The sequence below is a fragment of the Abramis brama genome, assembly GCF_963993115.1.
Source record: "Abramis brama genome assembly, contig: SCAFFOLD_117, whole genome shotgun sequence".
Lineage (NCBI taxonomy): Eukaryota > Metazoa > Chordata > Actinopteri > Cypriniformes > Leuciscidae > Abramis > Abramis brama.
Genome location: NW_028155908.1, coordinates 4,650 through 24,954, shown reverse-complemented (window position 1 = coordinate 24,954; position 20,305 = coordinate 4,650). Strand labels below are relative to the sequence as shown.

Sequence of the window (20,305 nt, the reverse complement as noted above, 5' to 3'; positions counted from 1 at the left end):
TTATTACATGAAATGGAAGCTAATCAAACATGTTTGTGTAAACATCAGTGTACAAGAAAATGTGATTTAGCAGGACTTGTGTAACGTTATGTAAGTTAGTTCTATAGCTGACAGTTCCTCTCTATCAAATGTGTTTGTACACTATTATTGTATAATAAAAATAATAATAGCTTAAATAGTATAACAAATTTGGCTTTTTTCTAGCCACCCTAATGACCTTTTTGTGTGAGAGAAATAAATTCACACTTTGGAAACTGGCCATCATGAACACTCTGCCTCTTATGAGAATAAGTGTATATATATATATATATATATATATATATATATATATATATATATATATATTATTACGTTTATATATATATTATCCTTTAAACCTGTACACGTCATCTCTCTTTCCCGCCACACATGGAAATGTCCCACAGAACCTTCGCGGGGAAAGTCCTGTCAGCTGTTTATCTGCGCTTCTGGAGAGTGGAGGGACAGACAGAAGCTCGACAAATAAAAGTAAGTAGTTATATCATCTATAATTATGTACTAAATTATTTTTCATAAAGGTGATAATAGTAATATCAAAATCTTATTTTCATAAAGTGAAAGATCCAATCGCGTCAGACGCACTGATCAGGTGTATAAGATCAAACATGATCATCAAACAATAATAAGCATATAAATCAAAGCTTTTTCGTGTTATTACATGAAATGGAAGCTATCAAATGTGTTTGTGTAAACACAATCATGGTTTACAAGGACACATGGTTTAGCAGGACTTGTGTATGTAGTTCTATAGCCGACAGTTCCTCTCTATCAAATGTGTTTGTGTAAACACAATCATGGTTTACAAGGACACATGGTTTAGCAGGACTTGTGTATGTAGTTCTATAGCCGACAGTTCCTCTCTATCAAATGTGTTTGTGTAAACACAATCATGGTTTACAAGGACACATGGTTTAGCAGGACTTGTGTATGTAGTTCTATAGCCGACAGTTCCTCTCTATCAAATGTGTTTGTGTAAACACAATCATGGTTTACAAGGACACATGGTTTAGCAGGACTTGTGTATGTAGTTCTATAGCCGACAGTTCATCTCTATCAAATGTGTTTGTGTAAACACAATCATGGTTTACAAGGACACATGGTTTAGCAGGACTTGTGTATGTAGTTCTATAGCCGACAGTTCATCTCTATCAAATGTGTTTGTGTAAACACAATCATGGTTTACAAGGACACATGGTTTAGCAGGACTTGTGTATGTAGTTCTATAACCGACAGTTCATCTCTATCAAATGTGTTTGTGTTACTACATGAAATGGAAGCTATCAAATGTGTTTGTGTAAACACAATCATGGTTTACAAGGACACATGGTTTAGCAGGACTTGTGTATGTAGTTCTATAGCCGACAGTTCATCTCTATCAAATGTGTTTGTGTAAACACAATCATGGTTTACAAGGACACGTGGTTTAGCAGGACTTGTGTATGTAGTTCTATAGCCGACAGTTCATCTCTATCAAATGTGTTTGTGTAAACACAATCATGGTTTACAAGGACACATGGTTTAGCAGGACTTGTGTATGTAGTTCTATAGCCGACAGTTCATCTCTATCAAATGTGTTTGTGTAAACACAATCATGGTTTACAAGGACACATGGTTTAGCAGGACTTGTGTTTGTAGTTCTATAACCGACAGTTCATCTCTATCAAATGTGTTTGTGTTACTACATGAAATGGAAGCTATCAAATGTGTTTGTGTAAACACAATCATGGTTTACAAGGACACATGGTTTAGCAGGACTTGTGTATGTAGTTCTATAGCCGACAGTTCATCTCTATCAAATGTGTTTGTGTAAACACAATCATGGTTTACAAGGACACATGGTTTAGCAGGACTTGTGTATGTAGTTCTATAGCCGACAGTTCCTCTCTATCAAATGTGTTTGTGTAAACACAATCATGGTTTACAAGGACACATGGTTTAGCAGGACTTGTGTATGTAGTTCTATAGCCGACAGTTCCTCTCTATCAAATGTGTTTGTGTAAACACAATCATGGTTTACAAGGACACATGGTTTAGCAGGACTTGTGTATGTAGTTCTATAGCCGACAGTTCATCTCTATCAAATGTGTTTGTGTAAACACAATCATGGTTTACAAGGACACATGGTTTAGCAGGACTTGTGTATGTAGTTCTATAGCCGACAGTTCATCTCTATCAAATGTGTTTGTGTAAACACAATCATGGTTTACAAGGACACATGGTTTAGCAGGACTTGTGTATGTAGTTCTATAACCGACAGTTCATCTCTATCAAATGTGTTTGTGTTACTACATGAAATGGAAGCTATCAAATGTGTTTGTGTAAACACAATCATGGTTTACAAGGACACATGGTTTAGCAGGACTTGTGTATGTAGTTCTATAGCCGACAGTTCATCTCTATCAAATGTGTTTGTGTAAACACAATCATGGTTTACAAGGACACGTGGTTTAGCAGGACTTGTGTATGTAGTTCTATAGCCGACAGTTCATCTCTATCAAATGTGTTTGTGTAAACACAATCATGGTTTACAAGGACACATGGTTTAGCAGGACTTGTGTATGTAGTTCTATAGCCGACAGTTCATCTCTATCAAATGTGTTTGTGTAAACACAATCATGGTTTACAAGGACACATGGTTTAGCAGGACTTGTGTATGTAGTTCTATAGCCGACAGTTCCTCTCTATCAAATGTGTTTGTGTAAACACAATCATGGTTTACAAGGACATGTGGTGTAATTCTATAGCTACATATATATATATTTTTTTATTCATTTAAAAGTTTTTGTTGAATGTCATGTAGCCTTAGATGTTAATCTTCAATGTTTTGTTCATTTAGTGACAAGGATCTGTACAAGATCAAAGGGCGGACGTACCCCCATTGAAGAGGCCTTGTTTTATATACAGGAGAGTAGAGACAAGAATTGTATCCAAGCTGTTTTTATAAATGATGTGAAAGGTAAGTAATTTTATTTATTCTAATGTATGTTTATCAATTAACATTTCTCTAATTAAAATCCAGACATGTTGTTTGCATTCTAGATCCTGTTTAGTCCTGATAATAACTAGCAGCATTCCCAAAATCAAACTGCGTTCACGCCACTGATCTATATAAATGACTGGATTGCTCATGACACCATAAATAGGGAAGCCACTGTGCCACCATATTGGTATTCCCTAGTATTTAGAATTAATTGGAAATTATCTGATTTTAATGAGGGAAAGAATCACTTAACGAGTCAGCAGATTTTATATCTGTATTCTCCCTGTACAATCCTTCCATGCAAACATCCTAAACTAGGGCCCTATAATTTCCGCGATCACGGAATCGCGGAATTGGCAAATTAACGCGGAATCTAGTGTCAACGCGGAATTTTGCGGAATTTTACATATTTGGAATAAAATTCTGTTTTTGTGTGGGAGAAAAACGTATGTCTGAGGAAAATCGCATATTACTGAAAGAACGAGCAGAGAGAGAGGCCCGGTCGCGCGCGCGTCTTCAAACTGTCTTGCTCTCTCTCACTCCCTCGCGCTTATTAATCTAAATCAATTGAGAATTGACACAATGGTAAAAGATCGGAAGAACGAAGTTTCACGTGGAGCATTCGGATATTTTTTTCCTGAATTACCGCTGGGTGTGAATTGTGCAAAAAAAAACTTTTTTACCTTGCCTTCTTCTCTGAAAAGCGTTCTGCCCATTCAGCTGACATAAAAAACACTTTCAATAAACTAAACAAAAACCTATCCAATGATGAAATGTTTTCTGTGTTGACAAATCTTGTGCGATGTCCTAAACTGCCGGATAATCACTCAACGCGTACAAGTCCGCTAATGACACGTCCGATTCGCGAACTAATGACTCCTTTAAACCGATTCAACCAAAACAATCTTTTAGTTTAGACTGTTTGCGGTAAATGCAGTTGGGTTGTCGAGGTCAAAACTGTAAATAAGCTGTGAATCAAATAAACTTACTATAAATAATGTTATGTAATTTTTACTCTTACACTGAATATTTGGATTTTGTGAAGGTGTGAATCATTTTTGATTAATATTTAATATAATAAAGTTCTGTGTAACAGATTATCAACGGAGATTATTACCACCCGCCACAAATTGATTTATAGTCTGTGGGAAACACTGAGGCCTGTTTTAAAAAGAGCTGTTTTGGTGTGTACCACCTTAAATGGGAATGAGCTGCATATCCCCGCCCTGCTTTTGGATGAGGGCGTAACTTAAAAAATAATAATTTGCATACCTATGGCAATAAACAGTCAGTAGAAGCAGAATGGCTGAGAGTGAGAGACCCGCTGTTCTGTATGGCATTAAGCCGTACATGTATGAACCGGAATCAGACCCAGATGATGAAGAGATTCCGGCAGAAGAAACACGAATGAGAATGGACCAGAATATACTTTATAAATATAATATACGAATACTTTATAAAATAATATAAAAATACTTTATATATATTAAAATATATATAAAAAAAATAGTATTTTTTGTTAAACTTCATTTAAATAAACAAATATTCGTATATTCTATTTTTATGAGCCTGATTATTCGAAAGCAATATTTTTGAAAAATGCCCATCCCTATTTTAGATAGTGCCTGATTGTTGACAATCATACACACTGCTCAAACGTTCTAAAACTCTTCAAAACCAGTTGAAACAACTGGATTGAACTCTTCAATTGACTTTTGAACAGGTTTCACAAATAGACCTAACAATCTCTGTGTAAAACTATGCTGCCATCTAGACATGTGCCGGTATTTGGTAATGCGATAAATCGCAGTAATGAATATTCACAATATTGTTATCGCGGGCACTTTAAAATACCGTGAAAAATAATAGATCCGAATTTAGATTTTTAGAACGCGCATTAGCTTATTTTCCATTAACCGCTTAAACAAACACTGCGTATCTGCGCGAAACACGTGCACACTCTGATGTAAACAATCGCCACATGTTTATAAGCACTGTGAGCATGCAGCGCAGTGCGCACTCTAGTCTAATGTAAGCAATCCTCACATGGGAAATTTGAGGGAAAAAACACATTTACCTCAGCAAAGCCATTTAACCCCCTGAGGTCGACGGTATCGCCGGCGATACCAGCTCGCTTTTTTTTTTATCAGTGTAAAAGAAACTCATGAATACTCTGTTGACTTTGATTTTCCATAGGAGTTCCATACATCAATCGATTCTGTTAAATGTGTATTATTTTTATGTATACTCACAATAAAAACATAGTGTTGTGCTTTTCGACAAATAAAGAAAAATAAACACGAAGCGAGTTCTGCCTTCTCTCTGTCCGTGTAGTCCATTCTGAAACGCGTCCGAAAATGAACCATAACTCAGTGAATACTTCTCACACATACAAGTGATATATGTCTTTATGAAGCTTGAAATCTCTTCTTTTAAATGAAGTAATTTATATAAAAAACAAATATTCTCATCTTGTGAGATCTGTATTAAAAGAGAGCGATTCCAGTAGACCTAATTAGAGCTAATTCAAATGTAATGTGACTCCGCCCACGGAGAGCGCACGCTATTCAAACGCAAATGGCTGAGGTAATCCGCGCAATCCTGTGAACGCCCCCATCAGCTCGAGAAAACCAAAACACAAGTTTATTCAGAACATTACTTGCTTACACCGTCTTGCAGCGCTGTGAGGAATAATGAGGAATACGAGGAATACGAGCTGAGGAATACTAGTAAGTTTTTCCTTCTCGGGTTTCTGTTTATTGACGAATGAACGGCATGCGCTCTGTTTTTTCTCCATTATGGACGCGAGCTCTAAAAAAAAAACACTAAAAGACTTTCAAACTTTCACAGAGACCTCAAAACAGAAAGTACAAATCCTTTCTTTAAAACGAATTTCGTTTTGTATCAATTGTATCTTAATTTTAATAATTTTTTCACTAACAACTTTCCTGGATTTAAAGTAAATAAGCCTATCTTCAACGAATGATGATGTTTTAGCAAACTGTATTGCTATACTGAGATGAGTAAAAATCTATATATAAAATAGCCTAATATTTTTGTCAAAAATAAAGTCATCAACTAAGATGTTAGCTGTTCCAATGTTGGCTATATTCAAAGTAATGAATACATAGATAAAATGTAGGCCTATAATCTTTCCTTTTTTTTACAAAGAAAGAGTACACTTGAAATATTGTTGAAATTGTAATTATTGTTGTAATTGTAACCTTTTTAATAAAATAGCACAACATATGTACAAGATAGATGTAAGCAAAATCTTAAATGGTCAATATAAGTCTTCTTCTAAATATCTTTTGTCCAAGCATTGTGGCTCAGCCAGTTTCACACCTGTGTGAATGGCTCATCATTATGCAGAGTGGGTGGTAATTCAGGTGAAAACCACTCCTCGTTCACGCCCCCTCGCATATTGGCTTTCCAAGCAAAACCTGTTTTACATCAATTTAAATCAATGTATGGTTTTATTTGAACGATAAAGCAAGACTATTTTCACATAATTTTGAAGAAAAAACTATAGGCGACGACATCCATTGGTCAAAAGTCTTATTGACACATATTTACTATGTGTTTTGTGGCCTTATTTCAGAAATTTTAGTTTTTAGTTTTTTCAATATCCACGCATAAACATTATTCTCTCAAAAATTAAAACATGTACATACACGTGGCTCACATATTATGGTAGCCCTGTTTGTGCTTTATAGAGTGAATTTACACCTTTGCCATTAATATGTTTATAAGCAACTGAAAAAAGCACAAATGTAAGAGCATGTCAGAACATCTCAAGGGCCCAGAAAACCGCTCAGACTCCAGAGGGTTAATGACCAGCACGTTAGTCGACTAGAAGAAATAGCTATAGAGGAGTATTTTGCTGAATAGGTGCCCTTTATTACATATTCATTATATTTTTACTTGTGTCCTTACATAATTGTTATTATAATGAAAACCACATTATGTTTGATTTAATGTGTTATTTTTAACCTTTAATAATACCAGCTGATAGGGCTCTCTGTATGGTTACTTACATGTTTGATTTTTTTTTTTTTTTTCATGAGAAAAAATAACATGGGCTATCTACTGTAACTGTAGCCTACATAATATTTATTCAAATGAGTCAAGACTGAAATCAAATCCCAAGTATTGAATTGAAATCGTGAAAATTGTGTTGAGCAATAATACAAACAGTAGCCTACCAGTCATTGTACCATGTAAACATTGTACATTGTCATCACTCTGTCTCCTCTCCACCAGTAAGCTGGTGTGTGGTGGGCGTTCTGGGGCAATATGGCTGCCGTCGCATCATCCAAGTGGATGCTGCACATTGGTGGTGGTTGAGGAGATTCCCCCAGCTATGTAAAGCGCTTTGAGTGCCGAGAAAAGCGCTATATAAATGTAATTAGGGATGCACCGATCCACATTTTTTCACTTCCGATCCGATCCCGATACCTGAATTTGGATATCGGCCGATACCGATACTATTCCGATACCAGAGCTGTGTTTGCTTTAATATTATTATTAATTTCATTTTTGTTTATTTTATATGAGGCTGAAATAAACTTCTCTCAACAGGCAAGTAATAATATGTTATGTATGTAGCCTATGTATGCATGTATGTCCCAAAAGGCAACTTGAGGTAAGTTATAAGGTCAGAAAAGGAAGTCAGAAAAACAGGAAATCCTGTTAACAGGAAAAATCCCATTCTGAAAACAAATATGCAACTGAGGTTTCAAATTGATTGTCATGTCAATATTTATTACATTCCCAAAATGTCAAATACTTGCGTCTTGAAAGAAAAGTGCAAGTGTAAACATATTACACACACACACTATCTGAAGGGTGATCCTCGCTCCGATGCAGTAAATGCTCGATCAACATCAGCATCGTGCAAACAAACAAGCGGATTTTGCCTCAGACGCGCGTCGACTTCGCTTCAAACTTTTGCTTTTTACGCACGTCAATTTTTCTCTGGACACGCGAATGGATTCAAAATATTCAAGCGTCCAACTAGACGCGGTAGACGTGAATTTGACGCGCTATTCGCGTTTGGTGTGAACGCACAGTAACGTTGTGCTTTTTTAAATGTTTTATTGAGTTCGTTGTGTTGTACGACGCGAGGGAGCTTCAAAGGACTTATTGCATCATTGCATTTTGCTGTCTTGCTCTGCGGTGTTTCCAGTGTGAAGTTTATCCACACAGCAGACGTTGTTGGCTAGCCGCAAACTGCGGAATGGATTTCCTGAGCGGGAGCGTGTCTCATAACTCTGTGTCTCATTGAGCCGCGCCTCCGTTCAGGAAATCCATTCCGCAGTTTGCAGCCAGCTAGCAGACTATCCAGCGGGAATCACTTTTGGAGTCATTTCAGCAGACGTTAAAGCGAGCGCAGACATGACTCATGGATATCGGAAATCTCCGCAGGTTGGATCGGGAAAATCCGATACGTGAATTACGCTGGTATCGGGTCCCGATACCGATACTGGATCGGATCGGCCCCATCCCTAAATGTAATGAATTATTATTATTATTATTACATGGTACATTATGTTGTCACTAAAATGAATAAAATTCTGTTTAGTTACCGGGTTTTTTTACATCCCCACCCAATCTATCCGTTTCTCTTGTGCAAATAATATATTGTGATAATACTGTATACTGTGATAAAAGCTCAATCAATTAGGGCTGTAATCAACCAAAGAAAACTGAATGAATTGAGAATCTCACCTATAATTCCGATAACATCTGCAATTTTCATTCTATCAGCTGATTTCTGTGAATGAATGTAAAACTAAATGTATATTGCAGCACATGGTGAAGGCAGTATATACATTAACGACGATTTGAGACAAATATAATGTCAATTAAATATAAAACTATGTAAATAGCGCTCTGTGGTGCGGCAAGATTTTGAACGCGGTCCTGAGCTGTTGCTGGGCGCCGCGGACAGTCAGACGCCGCCAGTGTGTGTACACTGAGAATAATGTGTTCAAATTGTAAAGACATGGCGCGGCGCTTCTCGTCTCGAAAACAAGGGGGTTGTTCTGAAGACAGACTGTTACCTGCGAAACAGGAGTGCTCTGAAAACACCCCCATTAGCAATTCCTGCTTTCCACCTGATGAAATTAACACGGCAAACACATCGACCAATCAGAATTTTGGTCGAGCAAGAACGTATCGACCAATTAATCGACTAGACGACTGAGAGATTACAGCCCTACAATCAATTAATCGCAGCATGAAAATTTGATACCGGCACATGCCTACTGCCATCTTATAAAGTCATTTTTACTCACCAGTAATTTGGCTCCATTTAATATTTTACCTTTCTTCATCATACATGTACTTCTTTCATCAGAAGAAAAATGATCAAAATGAAACATTTGAGTCTAGATTTTTTCCACAAAAAAAAAAAATTATGGCACGGAATGACTCAATTATATACATACTTAATGACTTTTAATGATGCCTATTTTTTTTTTTGTCAGGACATGGAGTATTTGCTACCCAAAGCATAGCGAAAGGAGACTTTATTTTGGAGTATAAAGGAAAACTTGTGGAAAAACAGGTTAACAATCCGTATGCATACAACTTCAGGCACCACAATATAGATTTCTGGTGAGTACTAGTGACCATGCAAAGTCTTATTCTTAAAGTATGTTTAAAGCATTACTTCTAACCCCTCATTTACACTGCACACGTCTGCGGCGCATTACGGCTGCGACAAGGTTTTATTCCGTCCTTCACGCGGTGCCAACTCACACCGGGAGCATATCAGAAGCGGAGCGACTGGATGCGTGAGACCACGTTATTTGCCTGACCCCGACGTGTTTTTTCTTGATTTTGGGGTTTCTAGATACCATGGCTAAATGTTTATGTTTTGTCCGGTGTAATTGTGTTTATTGTTATGTTTTTTGATATGTCCTATTTTGTTGTGCTGTTGCCGGCATAGTTAATACACTTAAATGTCCACCATAGAGGAAAAAAAATATAATTTAATGTATTGGAAATTTGTTTGTGTGTGTGTGTGCTATAAGTATACTAAAAATACATTTACATATTTATGTGCTTAATAAATAAAAAAATACCCTGAAAATTTACTTTTTTTTACCTCCTAGGATATATTGCCAATATACGTCTTTATTTTGAAATTGAGTTTTTTTTTTTTACTTTTATTTTGTATTACCAGTGCGACTTGGACGCGCGTCCGTCAAAAATAGACTAGGCGCCTATTTTTAGCGAAGCGGTGCGGAGAGCCGCTTCTGGGAAGCTTCTGAAACGCACCGCGTCGCGCCCGGTGTAAACACAAGCATTGACTAGAATGGGCGCGATCAGCTCCGGTAGCCGTGTTGCAGCCGTAATGCGCCGCAGACATTTGCAGTGTAAATGAGGGGTAAGGAAGAATTGATTACTTATTATTCCCCTATTTAGCATTAGCTACTGAAGGGGTAGTTTTATTTTAAAACCAGAACACTTTTTTTTTCTAATTTCCTTTAAGCCATGTATTTTCATCTGTGAAATAGTTGACCATAAATTTAAGATTTTATTTGGGCACATTTTCAGTGAAATGTTACTGCTTTTTTGTAATACCTGTTTACCTATATATGCAACAAGTTCTTTGCTTAGTTGATCTTCCTCTCTGTTATATTATCATAAATAATCTTGGAGTTTTAGGAATTATTATTAAGATTATTAAAAAGAGATTGTAATTAATTGGAGGATTATTTTTAACCAGCCATATGATTCAGAAATACTGTAAGAAGTAGCCTATTAATTTATATGATTGTTTTATTATTTACTTCTTTTCAGTATTGATGCCTTAATGGATGATGGGTCCCTAGGAAGACGCGTCAATGATGACGCAAAACCCAACGCAAAAATGAAAAAACTTGAAGTTGATGGCCTCCCTCATTTATGTTTATTTGCAATAAAGGACATTTTTTTTGAAGAAGAAGTCACATATGATTATGGAGGAACTGGATTGCCGTGGCGTGTTAACACAACGTCAAAAAACAAGGTATGTTTACAAAAGTTCATGACTGATACTAGGGGTGTAACAGTTCACAAAATTCACGGTTCAGTTCAAAACAATACACTTGTGTCACGGTTCGGTATGTTTTCGATACAGCAAAAAGAAAGAAATGCCAGAGAAATTTCCTACTCGCGACGCGCGTACATTTGAAATAACCGTTCGGTTTGAAAATGCGTAACACCGAACCGAAAGCCTCGTACCAAACGGTTCAACACGATTACGCGTACCGTTACACCCCTAACTGATACAGACCTTTACAACTAAAAATCAATGTTGAATTGACGTCTGTCTGCTATCTGGGTATTATGTATTAAGAATATACTTTTGAATATATTTTGAAAACAGTCCTCTCCAAAGCCCACTCCTGCCCATGAATCAGCTCCAGAGCCCGTTCCTGCCAAAGAACATACTGTAGAATCTGCTCCAACCCATGAGCCCGCTTTATGTACATTAGGTAAGAGCACCGCTTTTCTTATTTTCTTTTCCTGATGTTGGTTTGCAGCCCTCTTGAATTTAGTCAAAATCACACAACACAACTTCTATTAACACAACAGAATCCACTCCAGAGCGTGATCGAGCCCATGAGGCCACTCCAGAGCGTGATCGAGCCCATGAGGCCACTCCAGAGCGTGATCCAGCCCATGAGGCCACTCCAGAGCGTCATCGAGCCCATGAGGCCACTCCAGAGCGTGATCCAGCCCATGAGGCCACTCCAGAGCGTGATCCAGCCCATGAGGCCACTCCAGAGCGTGATCCAGCCCATTGGCACCCTAAAGAATTCAGTCAAGCCGATGAGCCTGCTCAAGGTACATCAGGTAAGAGCCACACTTTACCTTTTTTCCTCATGTTGGTTTGCCACCCTCTTTCAAATGTAGTCAAAATCATGCAACGCAAATTCAGTTTATGTAATCAAAATCATGCAACACACCATCAATGCACTGTGATATTAAATTGAACCGAATTGTTGACATGATAATCCTATTCTAATCAAATCGTGACACCAGTCAAGGTTCACACACCCTAGTGTTCAATAAAGTTTTGTTGAGTTTAATCACCCTCTCAGTGTGATTTATCCTGACAAGGATAGCTAAGGACATTAGCTGAATCTATCAATTTCAAAAGTGAAAGTGTTTATTTTCTGCTTTCTTTCAGTTTGTAAGAAACACACTATAAAACCTGAACAACTGTCCTCTTTTGAGAAGTGTCTTGCTTGCCATGGACCATTCTCCTCTCTAAAGTGGTCTGGAGTCAAATGTATAGGTAATTTTTAAATTGTCTGGATTTTTTTATAGATATTTTGAATAACACTAAATTATAGTCCAGTTCTCAACAACAATGAATGGTGAACAGTTTGTTATTGTGAAATAATCAAATTACATTTACCATATTTGAAAATCTCATTTGAACTGATTAAGTGATTTTTACTTCTCAGGTTGCTTCACAGTATGGCATGCAAAATGTTTTGAAAAACTACGAAATGATGTAAGCAATTACCATAAATAATTACATTAAAATATATTTAATAAATTTCTATGCATGCATATGAAATTTAATTCTATAAATCTACTACACTGTTTCTTCAGTATACATCAGCATCAGCTGATGAAAGTGAGGGGGATGAAAGGTCCTCTGGAGAGGAATATGTCCCCTGTTCTGCATCTGATAATGACACAGACAGTGAAAGTGAAAACTCAGTCAGTAGTCCACTTGATGCATCAATTACATGTAAAATACATGTAGAAACGACACCAGATGAAACGACACCAGATGAGCCTATTTCTATGGACTACACAGAAGTTCAAGATACAACACAAAAAATTTACTTTCCTGACAGCTATTCAGAAACTCAAACATCATCAACACTTGCCAAAGCATGGCAGAATTTTTGCTTTGTGTGTGGAGAACCTCAGTCCAAAATTTCAAGACACTTTAAAGTCCATGCCAAAGAAGACATGGATATAGCAAAGGCTCTGAGTTTACCTGCAAAATCGAAAATAAGAAAACAACTGCTTGAAAAATTGAGAAACAGAGGCAACTTCAACCACAACAACAATGTCCTTAAAAAGGGAGAAGGTACATTAAAAGTAAAACGACGAGCATTTAAAAACACAGGTTCAACCCAGAAGACATATGAATACTGCTTGTATTGCAAGGGAATGTTTTTGCGAAATGAGCTGTGGAGGCACATGAGAGGATGCAAGTCCAAACCAGCTAAGATAGATAAAGCTACTGAGGGCAGACAGAGAGTCCTCACCATTGCTGCAGTGGCCAAATCTTGCTTCTCTGGTAAAACAGAGGAAGGGTTAATGAAAATATTGAGTAAAATGAATGAAGATGAAATTGCCCATGTTGTGAGACATGATTCTGGCCTTCTTCAATTTGCTCAGTCCCTATATAATCGCCACGGATTTCACACTTCAAAGCATGAATACATCCGCCAGAAGGTCCGTGAGCTTGGCAGATTCATGATAACACTGCGTAAAAAATGCCCATCTGCATCTCTGGATGATGCCATGAAGCCAGCAAATTTCATGAATGTCATTCAAGCAGTTAGAGAAACTGCAGGGTTTCATGAAAATACACATTCTTTCCAAATTCCAAGCTTAGCTTTAAAAATCGGACACTCCCTCTTAAAAGTTAGCGAAATTATCCAATGTCATGCTCTTATTGCTGAAAATGCAGAGTTGGCAAGCAGTGCAGAAGCATTCCAGAAACTGTACAAATCAAAGTGGTCGGAATTCATATCTAACTCAGCGTTAAGCACCATTAATGATTCGAAATACAACAAGCCGACCAAAATGCCACTCACTCAAGACATTGAAAAGCTTAATGACTATTTACAAAGAAGTGCAGAATCGGCCTTCCAGGAACTTAGCCAAAATACCTCAGAGTGCAACTATGCATGTCTCACCAAGCTAACAATGACCAGGATCATCCTGTTCAACAGACGACGGGTTGGAGAGGTCTCCAAGATGCCTTTAAAAAATTTCCTCCAAAGAGATGACTCTTACACATCTGACGAGCTGGGTCTTTCAGCTTATGAGAAGAGCTTGTGCAAATATTTTACACGAGTTGAGCTAAAAGGAAAAAGAGGACGAAAAGTAGCTGTTTTGCTCAACCCAGACATCACAAAAGCTCTGGAAATGCTTATTGAGAAGCGGGCACAATGTGGAGTACTGCAAGAAAATGAATTCCTCTTTGCCATTCCAAAGTGCTCTAGCTACTACAGAGGTCACGACTGTCTCAAGAGGTTTGCTGCTGAGTGTGGTGCAACTCACCCAGAGTACTTGAGATCGACACAACTGAGGAAACAAGTTGCAACAACTTCCCAAATTCTTAATTTAAAAAATAATGAACTGGACCAACTGGCAGACTTTCTAGGCCACAATATTAATGTGCATAGAGAATATTACAGACTACCTGAGGCAACCATCCAGGTGACCAAAATTTCAAAACTGCTTCTAGCCCTTGAAAAGGGTAAGCTGACAGAATTAAAAGGAAAATCTCTTGATGAAATCCAAGGTACAGTTACTATACAATTTTTTAATCAATTAAGTAATGAGTACTAACTAACATGAAATGAGCAATGTTAAGCTTATTTTTCCATTGTGTTTTCTAAGATTTTACAGACGAAGATGACGACCAGGACATTGACAGCGATGAAGACTCCAATGGAGCCAGACCTCTGGAGCTCAACTCAATCAGTAATGGTTAATGTTATTTAATATTTGTGTAAACGTGTATGTATGATGATTAATTTTAGTTCATTTTAGCATTCTGTCTGTGTGATGGATCTTATTGCAGTCAGAAACGGATTTTCAAAGTGTGAAGGGGAGAACGCAAGGGTATGTGAGGGGAGGCAAAGATAATAGCTGGACAATATTTGATATATCCTGGTTAAAATATGAAGCAGGTGTGTTTAATTGGGGTTGGAGCTAACTGCAGAGCAATGACCCTCCGGGAGCAGGATTAGACACTGGACAAAAGTTGCAATTACTGCTGGTCAAACATAACTTTAAGCATCAACTAAAACTGTTTTGGATGAGAAATCAACATTTTATTAATGTTACCTTGTTACCATTCATCCAACCATTTTCCTCCACTTACCCTGAACCAGTCCACGGTGGCAGCAGGCCAAGTAGGGCTTTCCATACTTTCCTTTCCCCAGCCACTTTCTCCAGCTCCTACTGTGGGAACCAAAATTGTCCCCAGGCTTGCAGAAAGATATCATCCCTTAAGCATGTTCTAGGTCTTCCCCAGAGTCCCTTTCCAGTTAGATATGCCTGGAAAAAAATCCTCTGGAAGCCATCCGGGAGGTATCCTAACCAGATGCCTGAACCACCCTAGCTGGCTCTTTGTAACTTGGAGGAGCAGCTGCTCTACTCCCAGTACCTCCAGCATATATGAGCTTTTCGCCCTCTTTCTCAGGGTCAGCCGAGACACCCTACAGAGAAAACTTCTCTCAGGTCTTGCATGTAACATTTTTCACCCCTGATTAGTTGCATCACTATGTCAAGCATAATGTGTCAAGTGTCAAGGAATCACCATGCTCCACCCTCACTCCATTCAGCCTTACCAGACTTCTAATCTCCTGCACCTTTCACTTATCCAATCATCTCATCAACCATATAACCTCTGTATAAACTGACACCAGACACAGTCATTGTCAGGTCTCGACTGCGACAAGGACTTTCGTGACGTTCCGATGAGCTACTTACCTGTGCTACCTACCTCCCAATCGATTTCCTGGTTCCGTGTTCCTTGTTTGCTCCTTGGATATCACTAGCCTGGATGCCAGCCCGAACCCCGCCCACAACATTTCTTTGTTCGGGAAGTTCGGTCTGGACTTGATCCGTTGAGGAGTACGAATACGAATGATGGACAGATGATCTACAATTACGTAATCATCCACATAACCAAAGAGCGCTTGGGTTGAATTAGTTTACAACAAAGATGACTGCCACTGGAGAATTGTGATTTCACGAGTTCACACTTACAAATAAGTTAGATAGAATAAATGCCTCATAGTTCCGAGATCCCCTTCCTTTAGTTCACTCAGCCCTGAAACAACTACGTGGTAACACCTACAGGCCACATTGAATGATGTTTTATTAACAAAGTTTGGGAGGAGCATGTTCAGATAATTAACCTAATTAACACGAGAGGAGGGCATTCAGTTAAATCAACTCCATTAACGATAAGAGGTATATATACAGCAGACCTGCCTCTGTTTGTTGACAGTTTATCAGCATCCCTCCACCACCCCATCTCCTGACTTCTTACTATTCCTACCACAACAGGGGGGAGTACTCTGGGTTCGGGCCAAATTCCGTGCTCAAAACCCCTGCCCTGGACAGCACACCAAATACACATAAACCTTAACTCTATCTAATTATATGTAAGTGTGAACTCGTGAAATACCTTTTGATGGGCTGGTAAAAGCCACCTCCGTGTTCCAAGACTTCACGCATGAGGTGCTCCGGAATTTCCTCCACTGATTTGTACTGGTCTACTACAACAACATCCTCATTTATTCCCGGAGTTTGGATCAACTATTCTTGAAAGCAGAGAAGTGCCAGTTCCATCAGTCAGAGATCCAGTTCCTCTGGTACGTCATAAACAAACAAGGCACCATGGATGAAAGGAAGGTGGATACTATCCTAAATTCCCACCACCATAAGGGAACTCCAGAGATTTCTTGGTTTTGATAACAGCTATCTCTTCATCAAGAACTACAGTGTCATCACCGGCCCCCTCACCTCTCTCCTCCGTGGAAACCCCAAGTCTCTGTCCTCAAGTCTCTGTCTCTGTCCCTATTGAATGAGATTCCATAATCATTCACTGCATCAAGCTACGCCTTTTATCTTTTTGAATAAGCGACCTGTAGCGGCACAACTTACAGTTACATACTGTGCCTTTAAAATCATCTATGAATAAAAGTGTAGTATATGTTTCTTATGCAGCATGCAACTGATTTTTGAGAGGGAAACAATGTCATATGATTTCATATGCAATGAAATTTGGTAAATATGCCATGAAAAAAGGTTTTAATTTAATTTTTTTACACGGTATAGGTGAACATGTGCGAGATGAACAAGTCTGCAGAGATGCTACTTCATCCACTAAAGTTAAAGGTATGTCTGGTTTTGTTTCAACTTTGCATTACCTTGGTATTCATTTCTCTCTTATATACATTGGATTTAACTATGTTGTACTTTAACCATCTAATACATTTCTAATAGAGCTTGACAGACCAAAGAAAAAAAGGGCCTATGTAAAAAGACCATGGACCGCTTCAGAGGTCAAATCAGTCATGAAATTCTTTGGAAACCACATCACAAAAGGGAAGCTGGCAACTTTGACTGAATGTGAGGCTTGCAAGAAGGCAGACCACCCCATTCTTGCTTCACGGACAAGCCAAAACATAAGAGACTTTGTCCGGAACAAGGGCACAGCTTACAAGAAACAAATATGTAAATGAGTTTATTCTATCTATCTTCTATTCTATCTGTCACAATTCAGTAAGTGACCGTCAAATCAAACTGCTTCCCTAGCTTACAAGAAACAAATATGTAAATGAGTTTATTCTATCTATCTTCTATTCTATCTGTCACAATTCAGTAAGTGACCGTCAAATCAAACTGCTTCCCTAGCTTACAAGAAACAAATATGTAAATGAGTTTATTCTATCTATCTTCTATTCTATCTGTCACAATTCAGTAAGTGACCGTCAAATCAAACTGCTTCCCTAGCTTACAAGAAACAAATATGTAAATGAGTTTATTCTATCTATCTTCTATTCTATCTGTCACAATTCAGTAAGTGACCGTCAAATCAAACTGCTTCCCTAGCTTACAAGAAACAAATATGTAAATGAGTTTATTCTATCTATCTTCTATTCTATCTGTCACAATTCAGTAAGTGACCGTCAAATCAAACTGCTTCCCTAGCTTACAAGAAACAAATATGTAAATGAGTTTATTCTATCTATCTTCTATTCTATCTGTCACAATTCAGTAAGTGACCGTCAAATCAAACTGCTTCCCTAGCTTACAAGAAACGAATATGTAAATGAGTTTATTCTATCTATCTTCTATTCTATCTGTCACAATTCAGTAAGTGACCGTCAAATCAAACTGCTTCCCTAGCTTACAAGAAACAAATATGTAAATGAGTTTATTCTATCTATCTTCTATTCTATCTGTCACAATTCAGTAAGTGACCGTCAAATCAAACTGCTTTCCTAGCTTACAAGAAACAAATATGTAAATGAGTTTATTCTATCTATCTTCTATTCTATCTGTCACAATTCAGTAAGTGACCGTCAAATCAAACTGCTTCCCTAGCTTACAAGAAACGAATATGTAAATGAGTTTATTCTATCTATCTTCTATTCTATCTGTCACAATTCAGTAAGTGACCGTCAAATCAAACTGCTTCCCTAGCTTACAAGAAACAAATATGTAAATGAGTTTATTCTATCTATCTTCTATTCTATCTGTCACAATTCAGTAAGTGACCGTCAAATCAAACTGCTTCCCTAGCTTACAAGAAACAAATATGTAAATGAGTTTATTCTATCTATCTTCTATTCTATCTGTCACAATTCAGTAAGTGACCGTCAAATCAAACTGCTTCCCTAGCTTACAAGAAACAAGTATATAAATTATTTTTTTCTATCTATCTTCTATTCTATCTGTCACAATTCAGTAAGTGACCGTCAAATCAAACTGCTTCCCTAGCTTACAAGAAACAAATATGTAAATGAGTTTATTCTATCCATCTTCTATTCTATCTGTCACAATTCAGTAAGTGACCGTCAAATCAAACTGCTTCCCTAGCTTACAAGAAATAAATATGTAAATGAGTTTATTCTATCCATCTTCTATTCTATCTGTCACAATTCAGTAAGTGACCGTCAAATCAAACTGCTTCCCTAACTTACAAGAAATAAATATGTAAATGAGTTTATTCTATCTGTCTTTTATTTTATTCTTCTATTCAAACTGCTTCCCTAACTTACAATAAATAAATATGTAAATGAGTTTATTCTATCTGTCTTCTATTTTATTCTTCTATTCAAACTGCTTCCCTAACTTACAATAAATAAATATGTAAATGAGTTTATTCTATCTGTCTTCTATTTTATTCTTCTATTCAAACTGCTTCCCTAACTTACAATAAATAAATATGTAAATGAGTTTATTCTATCTGTCTTCTATTTTATTCTTCTATTCAAACTGCTTACCTATTCCCTATTAATATTTTGTAAACACAATCATGGTATACAAGGACACATGGTTTAGCAGGACTTGTGTATGTAGTTCTATAATCAACAGTTCATCTCTATCAAATGTGTTTGTGTAAACACAATCATGGTTTACAAGGACACATGGTTTAGCAGGACTTGTGTATGTAGTTCTATAGCCGACAGTTCATCTCTATCAAATGTGTTTGTGTAAACACAATCATGGTTTATAAGGACACATGGTTTAGCAGGACTTGTGTATGTAGTTCTATAGCCGACAGTTCATCTCTATCAAATGTGTTTGTGTAAACACAATCATGGTATATAAGGACACATGGTTTAGCAGGACTTGTGTATGTAGTTCTATAGCCGACAGTTCCTCTCTATCAAATGTGTTTGTGTAAACACAATCATGGTATATAAGGACACATGGTTTAGCAGGACTTGTGTATGTAGTTCTATAGCCGACAGTTCCTCTCTATCAAATGTGTTTGTGTAAACACAATCATGGTTTACAAGGACACATGGTTTAGCAGGACTTGTGTATGTAGTTCTATAGCCGACAGTTCCTCTCTATCAAATGTGTTTGTGTAAACACAATCATGGTATATAAGGACACATGGTTTAGCAGGACTTGTGTATGTAGTTCTATAGCCGACAGTTCCTCTCTATCAAATGTGTTTGTGTAAACACAATCATGGTTGACAAGGACACATGGTTTAGCAGGACTTGTGTATGTAGTTCTATAATCGACAGTTCATCTCTATCAAATGTTTTTGTGTAAACACAATCATGGTATATAAGGACACATGGTTTAGCAGGACTTGTGTATGTAGTTCTATAGCCGACAGTTCCTCTCTATCAAATGTGTTTGTGTAAACACAATCATGGTATATAAGGACACATGGTTTAGCAGGACTTGTGTATGTAGTTCTATAGCCGACAGTTCCTCTCTATCAAATGTGTTTGTGTAAACACAATCATGGTTTACAAGGACACATGG

At 37.5% G+C, this 20,305-nt stretch overlaps 1 protein-coding gene across 1 annotated transcript; it reads left to right on the top strand.

Moving 5' to 3' along the window:
* The first annotated feature begins 396 nt into the window (after window positions 1-396).
* LOC311077295 (uncharacterized protein) lies at window positions 397-17,658 on the top strand. Its single transcript, XM_084139116.1, has 12 exons — window positions 397-507; window positions 2,876-2,995; window positions 9,511-9,640; window positions 10,832-11,039; window positions 11,400-11,508; window positions 11,609-11,869; window positions 12,207-12,314; window positions 12,487-12,536; window positions 12,638-14,576; window positions 14,675-14,764; window positions 17,129-17,188; window positions 17,297-17,658. Coding segments are annotated over exons 1-12 (3,315 nt in total). The 5' UTR covers window positions 397-506; the 3' UTR covers window positions 17,536-17,658.
* The last annotated feature ends 2,647 nt before the right edge of the window (window positions 17,659-20,305 follow it).